At 43.0% G+C, this 13,917-nt stretch overlaps 1 protein-coding gene across 1 annotated transcript in view; it reads right to left on the reverse strand.

Moving 5' to 3' along the window:
- LOC308704513 (uncharacterized protein) overlaps positions 1-12,168 on the reverse strand; it is a gene marked incomplete at its 5' end in the record, with an annotated part of 108,097 nt that extends 95,929 nt beyond the window's left edge. The window contains 2 exons of the mRNA XM_081388884.1: positions 7,879-8,019; positions 11,834-12,168. Of these exons, the coding sequence (XP_081245010.1) occupies positions 7,879-8,019; positions 11,834-12,168 (476 nt within the window). The remainder of the gene's footprint in view (positions 1-7,878; positions 8,020-11,833) is intronic.
- Between the last annotated feature and the right edge of the window lie 1,749 nt (positions 12,169-13,917).

The raw sequence follows: 13,917 nt of genomic DNA on the forward strand, positions 1-13,917 counted from the left end.
CAGTGTCCTTCCACACCTCCATCCCCAGTTTGCAAGGAAAAGAAACAAGCCCTTGAGCCCACTGTCCTTGTGCAAAACGCACACATACATAAGATTTGCGGAATTCTATGTATAATAATCATGGATGTACTGTTTGAAGATTGACAGGGAGAGGACCAGCATACTATTAGGACTGTACTTACAGTTTTTTTTTTTTTTTTTCATTAAAAGGTTTGAGTACAATCGGTAAAAAATCAAAAGTTAGGAACAACACAGCACAACACAGCCAAAAGTGGGTATTGAGGATCAACTCCTGCATATTGTACATTTTAAACACAATAGTTATTTCAAATAATATCTAAAGAATATTCACAGTTCATTAGCTGTGCGAGAATCACAGTTCATTTTCTTCCTCCAAGCAGAGAAATGTACACTGAACTTATAAAAAAACAACTTGACTACTACCATCCACAGAGTAAATGTAATCCCATGCTGTCTGGTTTAGATTTCGTTCGTGTGAACATCCATACGCAGCACAGAAGTCCGGTATCATCCATAAAATTGAAGTACAGGCGGAGATAGCAGCGTTACCTAGCTACTTCCTATGGCAAGACCCCTGTTCAAAGATGGCGGCGGTTTTGACGCATGTTTAGAACCCCAAGGCGACATCTAGTGTTTATATCTATGACAAGATGGCAGCCGCCGAACCTGTGTCTCCGGACAAGATGACAGCCACCGAGCCTGTGTCTCCAGACAAGATGGCAGCCGCCGAGCCAGTGTCTCCGGTCAAGAGGGACACCTCCAAACCGGTGTCTGTTCCTGAGCCGGTGTCTTTTCCTGTTCCTGAGTCGGTGTCTGTGTCTGTTCCTGAGCCGGTGTCTTTTCCTGTCCTGAGTCGGTGTCTGTGTCTGTTCCTAAGCCGGTTTCTGTGTCTGTTCCTGAGCCGGTGTCTGTTCCTGAGACGGTGTCTGTGTCTGTTCCTGAGCCGGTGTCTTTTCCTGTCCTGAGTCGGTGTCTGTGTCTGTTCCTAAGCCGGTTTCTGTGTCTGTTCCTGAGCCGGTGTCTGTGTCTGTTCCTGAGACGGTGTCTGTGTCTGTTCCTGAGTCGGTGTCTGTGTCTGTTCCTGAGCCGGTGTCTTTTCCTGTCCTGAGTCGGTGTCTGTGTCTGTTCCTAAGCCGGTTTCTGTGTCTGTTCCTGAGCCGGTGTCTGTGTCTGTTCCTGAGACGGTGTCTGTGTCTGTTCCTAAATCGGTGTCTGGGTCTGTTCCTGAGCCGGGGTCTGTATCTGTTCCTGAGCCAGGGTCTGTTCCTGAGTCTCCGCCACGGCCGCCCGAGGGGTCGTATCTGCCATGGCCGCCCGCACGACCTGCTCCACCGTGGCCGCCCGAGGGAGAGTCTCCGCCATGGCCACCCGAGGGGTCGTCTCAACCCTGGCCACCTGCACAACCTGCTCTAACTTGGCCGCCCGAGGGGAGGTCTCCGCCCTGGCCACCCGATGGACTGTCGTCTCAGCCCTGGCCGCCTGCACGACCTGCTCTACCCTGGCCGCCCGAGGGGAGGTCTCCGCCCTGGCCGCACGAAGGGAAGTCTCCGCCCTGGCCGCCTGAAGGGAAGTCTCCGCCCTGGCCGTCCGAGGGAAAGTCTCCGTTCTGACTGTCTGCTTCCCACCTCCTGGACTCTTGTTTTGTTGTGTATTGTGTCTTGGAGCATCTGGTAGCCGCTCCATAGAGGGGGGGTTTATGTCACAGTGTCTGGTTTGTGTTTCCCTGGGTCACCACTAGAGGTCCTCTTTCCCCACGGTGACATTCACTCTTACTACATTTCCCATCATCCTGTTCTGTCACTCATTGTATCATTGCACACTGCTGTTTCCCGTCACCTCATTAGTATCTGTGTATATATACCCTGGTTGTTTCAGTGTTTGTCTCGGAGTCCTTGTTTAATGTCACAACACTTCCTGAGGTCTGTTTCTAGCTTGTTTCTCGTTTGTTTCTTGTTTTGTTCTTGTTTTGGATTGCCTGTATGGTTTTGACCCTTGCCTGGACTGGATTTACGAATTACGGATTACCCAATAAATATTGCGATTGGATCGACCTTTTTCCTGTGTGTGTATCGTGACAATTATTGTTTAAATTTCTGCTTTACTATACGATACTTCCATTATTCTGTCTTATTTTAAAGCTTACTTTGCTAAAACATCTGCTGTATCATTCCCCTCAATTCCCCTATGGGCTGGAATCTACATAAATCTAACTCTCATTTCCATATGATTAAATCTGTACAGAGTTTCATATATTTCATAAACAAAATCAGGTCTGTTATGATAAAGACTGTAAAGACACCAAAGCTGATAAACTATCTGAGCATATTACTGCCATTTTAAGCTTATTATGTTCTACACATTAATGCCTATAAAACAGCTAACATCTCAACTGTATACAGTTAAATGATCAGATGTTCTTTCCCTAATATTTATCTTCAAATCTGAAATAACCAGTATTTCCAGCATTTCTTCTTAGATCCATCAGTAAAAATCACAACAAAAAAAACACATGCATTGTTCTCAATCTTTCATCTACAATTTCTGCCCAATTTCCTTTCCGATTAAGTTTCTTTATTTCATCTTGTATATGTAAATTTAAAATCATTGGGGGAAACATCCAACATGCGGTGTGTCCCAATTCGCATACTCTCCGCCCTAAATAGTATTCGAAAATAGAATTAGTACACCCCAAATCGTAGTATGTTGAAATGAGTGTTCCAAAGATACACGGATGGTCTACTATTTCTGGTCAGAATCCGAAGTGCAGATCAATGCGCACTCTAGCAGCTAACATTGCCCATAACCCATTTCGCGTTGGACTGGGATTCGGTTAGAACTACAAACACAAGTGAAAAGTGTTAAAAAACTACAGACATGGAGTAGAGTTCTCAACGGTCCTAAAAATTACAACCCGACCAGACCCGGCCCGTGGCTTTTAATCAGCTCTCGTAGTGGTTATCTGTGGGTCATGAAAGAATCCAAAACAGGCATGGACTCATCCCCCTCCAGAGCATCATGGCTTGCCATACTTGTCTTGTCTGAGATTCACACACAGTTCTATGAAAATGAAGTTAGTTTTTTATGTCCCTGTTCAGGCGACAAATCCAACAGGATCCATAAACGATGCCAACCGAGGTCATGAATAGAAATCCACTTGATCTCTAATTCCATGAATTAGTAAGCAGTTAACAACATGGAATTCCTTACTCAGCGAATGGAACCTGTCTTGAGCCTGTTGGAGCAGGAGGCAGCACGCATGCCTGTTCAGGGTGAGTGACCGCAAACCTCCCTGGCGATTTATGTGGGGCACCACTATCATATTGTCTGTCCTGACATTAACATGACATTCCGTCAGGGCCGAAAGGAAGTGATCCAGAGCCAAAGAGACTAGAGGTGGCACGATCCGCCTTTTTTGCCTCCGATACCGATTCCGATACCTGGGATTCAGTATTGGCCGATACCGAGTACCAATCCGATACTAAAATAATAATAATTCAAAAAAGTGCTGAATTATCTAATAAACTGTATCTGTATGCTTGACTGTGGGGAAGAGACTGTGATTATTCTTTTGAGAAAGGCTTTTAAGCTTGACTTAAACATTATTTTCCTAACTTGTAAAACAAAAAACGGACAAAATATATAGGCTACTATATAATTAAAAAACATTTCTTTTAAAATTTTAAGCGCAGCTTTTTAATGAAGCAGCAACACATGATAGATAGGACAGAACAACTAAAGCTATCAATAAACTTTCGTTGCTCAAAAGTATTGTAATATGAAAGGCTCCAAGCGGCACGAAACGCTTATGCGCATTTCTTGCGCAGAATGATGCGCTTGAAGCGACATGGAGTCACAGTGCACAGCGACAGCACTTCGCATTGAAAAGTTCAAAGCACAAAGGGAAGAGATATTGATGCGTAGTGTTATATTATGCAATTAGTTTGAGCCTTTTAACAGTTTTAATTTCTGAACAGTAGTGCTCTACTCTACTCCAGTGTTGTGATCTAACAGGCATCCGGGAGAAAGTACCGTGAAACTCCAGCCAGATGAAGTCGCGGTCTCTCCCACCCCGAAACGCGGGCGGGATTTGTATGTGAAAATCTGGCAACCCTGCGTGATGCGTGTTGCTCATCTCTCTTTACGGCATATCTCTCAGGTGTTGTTAAGCATTTGTATGACAATTTAGGACTAAGGGACGTGATCGTATCGGATCGGGTTATACTCCCGCGATTCATGCAATATCCGATCCAGTGATTTTGGCCAGTATCGGACTAATACTGATACCGAATATCGGATCGGCGCACCCCTAAAAGAGACGGCTCCCACCTCTAGGCAGTTTTTGTGCCATTTGTGCCACAGATACTCGCTTGTCCAAACACGATGACCCTTGAAGACCACATCCCAACGAGTCAAGGAGGTGTCCGTTATGATAACCTGACAGTGGCAGACCACGCCCATCTTGACCCCTTGAAGAAAAAAGAGAGGGTTTTTCCACCTCCAGAGAGCATGAGGGCAACTGTGCGATACTCTCAGCTGATGGAAAGCTGGACAAGAAGGGCGAATGCCCCTGAGTTTCATCCAACACAGGAATGGCTTCATATAAAGCAGACCCAAAGGCAGCACAGGAGAGGTGGTTGCCTTGAGCCCCAGAAGTTTGCGACATGTGCCAACTGAGACGTGATGGCTGAGCCTGAAACGGGCCATGCATGCACAGAGACTGGAAACTCGAGCAGGGGCCAAGTGGGCATTCATCAATAGAGAATCGAGCTAGACACCCCAGAAAATGGTCTGCTGAGAAGGTGTTAAGATGCTCTTCTAAGCATTCAGTGTGAGACCAAGAGACTGGGGATGGTGGAGAAGGACGTCCCTGTGACGACAGTCTAACTCTCTAACCCAGAATGAGCCAGTTGTCTTGGTAATTTAGTACACGGATGCCCTGGAGCCTCAAAGGGGCCAGAGCTGCAACCGTGCACTTGGAGAACATCTGCAGAGCAAAAGCCAGACCAAATGGACGGACCCGATATTGGGACACCTTTCCCCAAAGGCGAATCTGAGGAAACTTGCCTTGGAATGACCCGGATGTGGAAATACAGTAGGCGTCCTTCAGGTCGACAGAAACAAACCACTCCTCTGTTCAGATCTAATTAGGAAGAGTTGGAAAACGTGTGGTGCTGTTGTGCCTCCAGGAACAGGGCTGGGAAACGCAGCCCTAAGCCATTATCTACCACAAAAATAGAAGATCCCTTAGCTTCTGTGCCTCTATAGCAGGGGAAGTCACAGCCTTAATAGAACCTTCCTCCCTGCCCAGCTGGCTACTTTAGCCCAAAAGGCAGAGCTCTACCTGTCTGGCCTGTCTGTGACAGCCTTTTCTTTTCTGACACAGCTCTCAGGAACCGCCTGCCACAGGGAGGTGTTGTAGTATTTTTTTATATATTAAATATTTTAAGCACTGGACCATAGAGTGAGAAATAACAAGGAGGGACATCCCCTAGGCAAAGTTCCTCTACTTTTAAGCGTTGTTAACTCACATGAGTGTTAAATAGGCCAGTCAGGCATTTAATAACCCACTTTTCAGGGAAGCAAACCCATAATTAGAACCCATTGTAGTAGTTTGGTTGGGGGAGCAAACTAATTAGCAGGAATACCAATTGCTATGATCATAATATTTAGTTTCCTTTTGCATTACCCCAATCCAAAAAGGGAGCGAACCCTACTTTGACCCCAACTCTGTTTAGAAAGGAACATTTTATTCAGTATACTCAACCCAATGGAAAAATATTAGAAGCTAGAGGGAAGAGTAGAGATGTTATTTCTCGTCAGCATTCTGGTCTTTACCGAAGCGCTTCTTATTAATCACTTCCCTGAGATCTTGTCTCTTCCTCGCACCTTGCCTACTCTGCTCTCTACTCCTTGAGGAAGGGAGAGTGAGAGTGGCCACATTCTCCCTCTGGCCCTGCCTCCGGTCCTCGGACAGTGGCAGGCCAGAACCCCAAGAGGCTTTAGGCAAGGATCTGGATCGGCACAGAATGTATTTTCTGAACGCTGCCGACTGCTTCCTTGCCTCTCTAAACATTCCGACCACTCAACAGATGTGGCAAAAAGTTCAGAGGGCAAGACTGGGGCATCAAGCTAGATCTGTGGTGCGGCACAGTTTAGAAACTAGCCTAGCTTGACCAGCCTACCACAAACAACTTCCTGTTTTTCACGCCCCCAAGCCAGATCCAATCTGGCCGTGGCACAGGTCATGATGTCCAGCAATTCCCTGAATGTGGGGCTGGTAGGTTGAGACTTCCCTTGCCTTCTTCAACCACATCTGCTTCCTCTTGGCTGGATGGTGTCAGCAATATGCTATCTGCTGGATCGGAGGATTTGAGAGACAACACATCCTGATCCAGCTGATTGCTCAAGCTGGTGATTGAGACACGAGAAAGAGTAAACTCTTTCTAGGGAAAAACAGCTGACCTTCTCAAACAACCTTTCTTACATTAAAGTAATTTTATTCTGCCCTCGTAAAAGAGTTCCCCTTCTTCAACTAGGCAGACAGATAACTCCTTCCACAAGAAAGTTGAACTGAAGCATGGATTTATTAACACCACCACTTCAAATGCAAGTGGGACAGAGTAAAACTGAAATACAGAAAAAGGGAAAAATAATTTTCTAAAGACTGTACATTAATAGTTGTAACAGTACGCTCAAGGTATAACTGGACATAATATACACAAATAATAATCCAGATGCATGAAATAGTGTACTGAATAGTCTCTCTTAATATCAATTTTATCCTAAAATTACTAGTACTAATTCCAAGCAAAAGATGAAAAACAAGCTTCTAGCAAACACATTAATACTTACAGACAAAGCTTCTATAAATGATTGCAAAGATGATGAAGAGATTGAGCTGCTTTAACCGTGTGACTATCAGAATCAACTGAGTAAAACAAGATGGCTGCACTTAAGGTCAGAGGTTACTCTCTCTGACAACATCAAAAACATACATGGACTAGCACCACCTAGTGGCTCTAAAAATAAACTACACTAAGAACAGTACACATTTAATGCCATTTAATTGCATTAAAGTAGGCATGAAAAAGAAGTTGTGATAGTCTTTTCTTCCCTGTTCAGATGTAAATCTCTGCTTCTTGAAAAAGAAAAAATGATGATTGATTTTGTCCATCAGGAATTGATTGGATTGTTGTGGTTTGCTATTGCCACAATTTCTTGTGAGTAACAGGTTGTCCTGCCCTCACACCAAAAATGTCATTAGAGAAGAGATGTCATACAGACTCAAATGATAAGGTGATCGCACCTTTGTGATCACTGGCCTGTCTACCTCTCCATATCAGATTAGCCCCCTCTATTTCAGTCTGCTCTAAAGACATTCTCTCTGGCATTCAATATTCCTTGAACACTGGTTTGATCATTTACTTTTATTTCTTTAGTTTTATTTCTCTATTCCTCATAGTTTTATTTTGCATTTCTTGTAGTTTTATTTTTGCGCAGAAATTTGGTCAATCTTTGTTGTTTTTAAATGTGTTGTTTTTGTTGTTTTATTTATTATAAATAAATATTATGTTGTGTTGTGTTGTGTTGTGTTGTGTTGTATTGTAAGAGGTATTGTATTGTATTGTATTGTATTGTATTGTATTGTATTTGCAAAATGAATGCAACATTTTATATATAATATTCTTATTCTCATTCAGCCACTTGTGTAATCAGCTAAAGTAATTATATATTGTTTCATTATTGTTAAAATGATACTACTGCTACTACTACTACTAATAATAATAATAATAATAATAATAATAATAACAATAATGCTAATAAACAATAGTAATATTTGTATACTCTAATACTTACCTTTTATTGTTATGTCCCTGAACAGCAAAACTCATGTACAACAGCAGGTAGAGAAGAGGATGCACGTGTACCTCCATGGTGAGTGTGTGTGAGGATCCAAGTCCTGTGTGAGGATACCAAGCAGATTTAGGTCTCTCAGCTCTGCTATGCAAATGTCTCACAAGAGCAATTGAGTGAATGTTAATATGGGGATTATCTGTCTCTGTCATTGCACAACCAGTGTCTGTGCTCTCATTGGATACACGTTATGTATTTAATGTGTGGGGTCAAATTGACCCCAAGTGTTTTAATATATGATAAATTACTCAGATTGAAAATATTTGTAATAATTATTCAATATAATTAAATGACTTTTTTCATACTTTACCTACCCAATATTTTAAAGAAAATATTAGGACAAAACATAACATTTAGATTTTTAGATTTTATTTGTAGCTATATTTAATTGCTTCATTTACTTAAAAACACATAGGCCTATTACACAAAGTCATATCTGAGTTCAAACTCAAACATTTATTTGAGTTTTTTGTATTTTTAGTATTACATTAATATTTATTAACACCGTGCCTACACCAGATGCGACCACTGACGCGTCATATTATGCCGCAACAGCTAGGCTCTGTCTCAAATGGCACACTTCATATGCACTTTCGGTCTTGTGGACAATGGCTGCCGCGTGCGCGTGTCCTTTAAACCTCGGAGACCATAGGGTCAATTTTTTGTCATTTGTCATTTTAAGCCTCAGAAGGGTACTCGCGAGCACCCCCTTTGTGGTCGATATGCACCCTCGATGCGCACTTTTGCCGAGCCCGCACTGATGCAGGCTCTGCAGCAGACTTCTTCCTAACAGTAAATGCGGCATTACGTCACGAAGGTGCGGACTCTTAGGAAGACCAAAAGTGCTTAGGGTGCTATTTGGGACAGGGCCCTTGAAGCTAGAAGGGACGCGACAAAGGGTGCTTCTCAATTCTTATTTGTGCATCCTCGTTTCCTTTCCTCACTTCCTTTCCTCACGTCTCAGCTCCACCCCCTGTAGGATGCAAGTGAAGGCTGCAAGGAAAGAAGAGGAGGACGGAGGAATCGAAGGAAAGCTTATACATTGGAATACTTGGTCACTTGAGCGTCACTTCAAAGCGTCATCAGCAGCGCTCAAAGGATCTACCCTTATGTTGTTATGTAGTTTGGTTATTTAACAAATTCATAATAAATGATAATAAAGCAAGATACCCTGTCTAAATATGTGATGTGGTTTATTTAAACTGCAAAGGTAAAGTATAATTTAAAATTATTGTGACAGATGTGAAGGGGGGTGGGGGGGATTTATATGTGTGTCAGGTCCAACGACAAGAAAGACTTCTGCATAGGATACCCGCCTACATCCTTGCTCATAACTCCTCTGAAAGCTTCCTCAGACCTCGTTCCTCGCCTCCTTGTGGTGCAATTAGACAACTGAGATGTCCTTCAAGATGGCTGAGTTTCCAGGTCATAGGATGGAGGACGGAGGAGTGAGGATTGAGAAGTACCCAACATCACAAATTATAATGGGTTCTATCATCTTTTGTCGCATCGCTCGTGTCTAGTGTAGGCATAGACACAGTGTAAATCTTGAAGAACATTTAGTTTTTACTGAATTTACTGGATATTTACAATATTTTAATAAATGCTCATAGGAATCACTCTAATCAGTGAACGATCCTTCATAGTCAGGAGGATCATTGAAAACATTGTCCTCAGTTTCTGAGATTTGTTCCTCTAATTCACTCACATCATCCAAACACTGTCCTAACAACTCACTCACAGTGTACCTTGTCACCAGTTTTCTTTAGACAGAGAATGACACTCAATTGTCCCCATAAGGTAAAAAAAAATAATAAATAAAAAAAATAACAGGTTTTACTATCATTGTGTGAGCAAATTTGACTGAAGGTCTCTGTCTTAAGAAATATCTGTTGTCCCCATGAGGACATTTTTGTTTATTTTTTTGTTTTTTATGTAAAAATGCAGGAGGTTTTCTGTGAAAGCTGTGTTTAGGGGATATAATAATCACCTTTATTTATATTGCACTTTACAATACAGATTGTATCAAAGCAGCTTCACATTGATAACATGAAAATAATACAACAAAGTTTGTTTCTAGAAAAAAAAAAAATAATAATGTACAGTTTGTACAGTATAAAAACCATTATGTCTATGGAAAGACCCCATAAAACACTAAAACCCCAAAACAATGGTTATTGATAAATGCTTGTAAAAATGTTTGTCCTGTGTTTGTAAACAACACTTTTTGAAACTTGGCCTTCGTATAATAGGAAAATAGAGAAAAGGCTCAAGTTTGACCAATAAATGATATTTACTTAAGTTTGCAATATCATGAGAGAGATTCATCAGAAAAAAAGTAAAACAAAACAGGAAAATAATCAAAGATTATCAGGAAAAAAAAAGAGATTGGGTCCAAATGTGTACAGGCATTTTGAAAACTCTCTAACACAAGATATCCACGTTATGGATTTTTCATAAGGTTCAGAAAGGTTTAAAGATACAATGAGCATATTTTTCATAGATGTCAAATTTAATTCAGGGTCAATTTGACCCCAGATATTTTTGAAAGGTCAATATGCCTTCTCCAAAGTCATGTGGTTTGAAAAAATCAATGATTTTATCTGTTTTGGCTCAATTTTATTTGGATTAGTGGTCATTTTGAAAATGTTGTACAAAGTCCATATTGTCCATGTATTTCATTGGATTTTATTGAATCATTCTATGAAAATCGTGATTTAAAGAATTTATTTTTAATGTCTTAGTTAATACTTGTTCAATACAATCACTTTAGCAAAGTTTGTACTGTTTTTGGTTTATTTTGTTAAATAAAATAATTTTGTTCAATAATATACTGTCATTAAAATATTAATTTAAAACGGTAATATTGCCATAAAATTATTTTAAAGAGTAAAGATTCTGAAAGCAGTGAATGTGATCCAAAAATAATTAAACAAAGCTTTATAGTAACAAATGTATATGATATTTTATTATATGAAATAATTAATATCATATTTTTTTGAATATGTGATGCGATCTGGGAAAACGCATCACATAGTAACATTTTTACCGATTATAGCTTTTGTAACTAAAGTTATGGTTATCTGAAGTTGGCTGATCGATATGATTTTCAGTATCAGAATTTTGAGAAACTGTCACGTCCTGCTAGCGGGACGATTGGCGCTCTTTTTTTATTGCCTTTTTTCATATCACATATTTTAGTAATCATCAAAGATTAGGTATCATTCGAATGTTTTCGCTTTAGAGTTTTATTCACTCCCACAAGCCCTTCACAGGCTTCCATTCAAGATGGTGACAGTGAAACGCATTTCCGAATGTGTTCGTCCGGTGGATTGGTTGCAGCGATCGACCTAAAGAATGCCTACTTTCATGTCTCCATTCTTCCTAGACCCAGACCGTTCTACGAAATGCTTTCGAGAGGCGGGCATATTAGTACGCGGTTCTCCCCCATGCAGAGGATCTCTTTTCTCGGTATGGAAATCGACTCGGTCGCCATGTGCGCGCAGCTTACGAGCAAGTGCGCGCAGTCACTGTTTGAGGGCAAGAGTGTGGTTCTACTGAAATTATTTCAGTGGCTCTTTGGGCATATGGCGCCTGCAGTGGCAGCTACGCCGCTCGGACTGCTTTATTTGAGACCGTTTCAGCACTGGCTTTGCGATCGAGTCCCGAGGTTGGCATGGCAACCAGGCGCGCTCCGAGTACCAGTTAGTCTGGCCTGCCACCAGACCTTTACCCCGTGGACGAACCTCATCTTTCTACAGGTTGGAGTACCCTTAGAACGAGTTTCCAGGGATGTTGTATCAACAGGTGCCTCCACCACGGGCTGGGGTGCCATGTGCAATGGACATTCTGTCGCAGGCTTCTGGACAGGACCCCAGCGCCTTGGCATGTCAATTGCCTCGAGTTTCTGGCGGCACATTTGGCCATCAGAATTAGCCGACGAGCTCTCATGGTTTCTGCCACTTCCCGGGGAAATAGAGACTCCATCCCCAGTCGGTTCAGTTGATTTAGGAACAGTTTGGCGATGCACAGGTAGATCTGTTTGTCTCCCACGACTCTTCCCATTGCAGCCTGTTTTATTCCCTGACCGAGCCCACGCTCGACATGGATGCACTGGTGCACAGCAGGCCGTGTGGCCTCCGCAAATATGAGTTTCCACCAGTGAGCCTTCTCGCACAGCTCCTGTGCAAGATCAGGGAGGACAAGGAGCAGGTCCTTTTGGTTGTGCCTCATTGGCCCAACCGGACTTGGTTCTCCGAACTGGTGCTCCTCGCGACAGCCCCTCCCTGGCCAATCCCTCTGAGGAAGGACCTCCTTTCTCAGAAACGGGGCACCCTCTGGCACCCACATCCTGACCTACAGAACCAGCACATGTGGGTCCTGGACGGGACGCAGCAGGTTGAGTACCCCACCACCTCCGGTGGTGGCTACCATCACTTCCGCTAGAGCCTTGTCCACGAGACACACCTATGCATTGAAGTAGAACCTCTTCGTCACCTGGTGATCTTCTCACCGAGAAGACCCCAAAAAAATCAACCCTACTGAGAGCTCCATTCGAGCCTTTGCGGTCAGTGGAGCTTAAGCTCCTGCTTTGGCCTCCATCAAGAGGGTAGGGGACCTGCAGGCATTTTCGGTTGACGAAGCGTGCCTGGAATTCGGGCCGGCTAACTCCATCTGCCCTCCGTGCTTACGTAGACAGAACGCAGTGTTTCTGGACCTCAGACCAGCTCTTTTTCTGTTATGGGAAGCTAAAGGGAAAGGCTCTCTCCAAGCTAAGGTTGTCTCACTGGATAATGGACACCATTGTCTTGGCTTACCAGACGCAGGGCCGACCATACCCCCTTGGTGTGAAGGAACACTCCACCTGGAGTGTGGCTTCCTCTTGGGCTCTAACGCATGGCGCCTAGCTGACAGACATCTGCAGAGCTGCAGGCTGGGCGACACCCAACAGGTTGGCGAGATTTTATAATCTCCGAGTGGAGCCAGTGTCCTCCCATGTACTTGCCCCCAGTGGCTGGTAATAGGACCCGCTCAGTGTCATTGCTTGCTTCACCATTCCTCTCCACGGACTGGATGCGTGCGCTATTTCACTCAGATGAGTTCTTCCTCCATGACCCTGAGTTCTTCCGACACTGATGATGCCGTCACCAGAGTGCTGCCCTGTTGCTCAGCCCTCATGATTGGCTAGGTGTTCCATGTGCATGGATCCCACTGGATGACCCCCACATGTGTATTTCCACGGTAAGGCTCTTTAAAGCTCATGTTTTCCCTCTCTCTCGAGGTTGAAACTTTCCACCCTGCGGGCTGGACACTTCTGAGCTTCCATATGCATCCTGTACTCAGGTCATATGTGTATTCTAAGTCCTCCATTGTGTTACATGTCCCCCCTGGGAAATGTTAGCCAGTGTACCTTGGTATTCTTGCATTAAGCCTAGCCCTTCATCCGTGCTAGTCTCACGACAGGGAGCTCAGTCTTGCGCAGGGCACTGGAAGACAGCCGATGTGGCGTGATTGAATTGGGACCTCCATTTCTTCATTCTGTGACGTAACTCCTAGTGACTGAATGAAAGAGAACTTCCAGATTACTTATGTTTTTTTTTTTTTTTTGCACCTCTGCAATGCGTGTTCTTAAAGAGAAAGACACAGTCTTTTCAGTATAAATAGCTATTTGTCTGCACTAAACTAGTGAATTTTGGCAATATATATTCAGCGATGACAGACAAGATGTTATAGAATAATAATTGAATGAAAAATTTTGACAAAAAATGACATTCAACCTATTCTTAGACCTTACTGAAAACGTACCAGCGCCACATCCGACGGGTTTTCCCAGATCGCATCACATATGATGGTTTCATTATTATGGTGATTAAGGTGGACACCCAATTTGATATAGTATATTTTCTCTCTGAATCTAACCATGTCATGTCAACAAATGGAAAAGTCAGCCAGCTTTATTATCATGTTAATTATTGTGCCTTT

Source organism: Scardinius erythrophthalmus (assembly GCF_964197995.2).
Source record: "Scardinius erythrophthalmus genome assembly, chromosome: 16".
Classification (NCBI taxonomy): Eukaryota; Metazoa; Chordata; class Actinopteri; order Cypriniformes; family Leuciscidae; genus Scardinius; species Scardinius erythrophthalmus.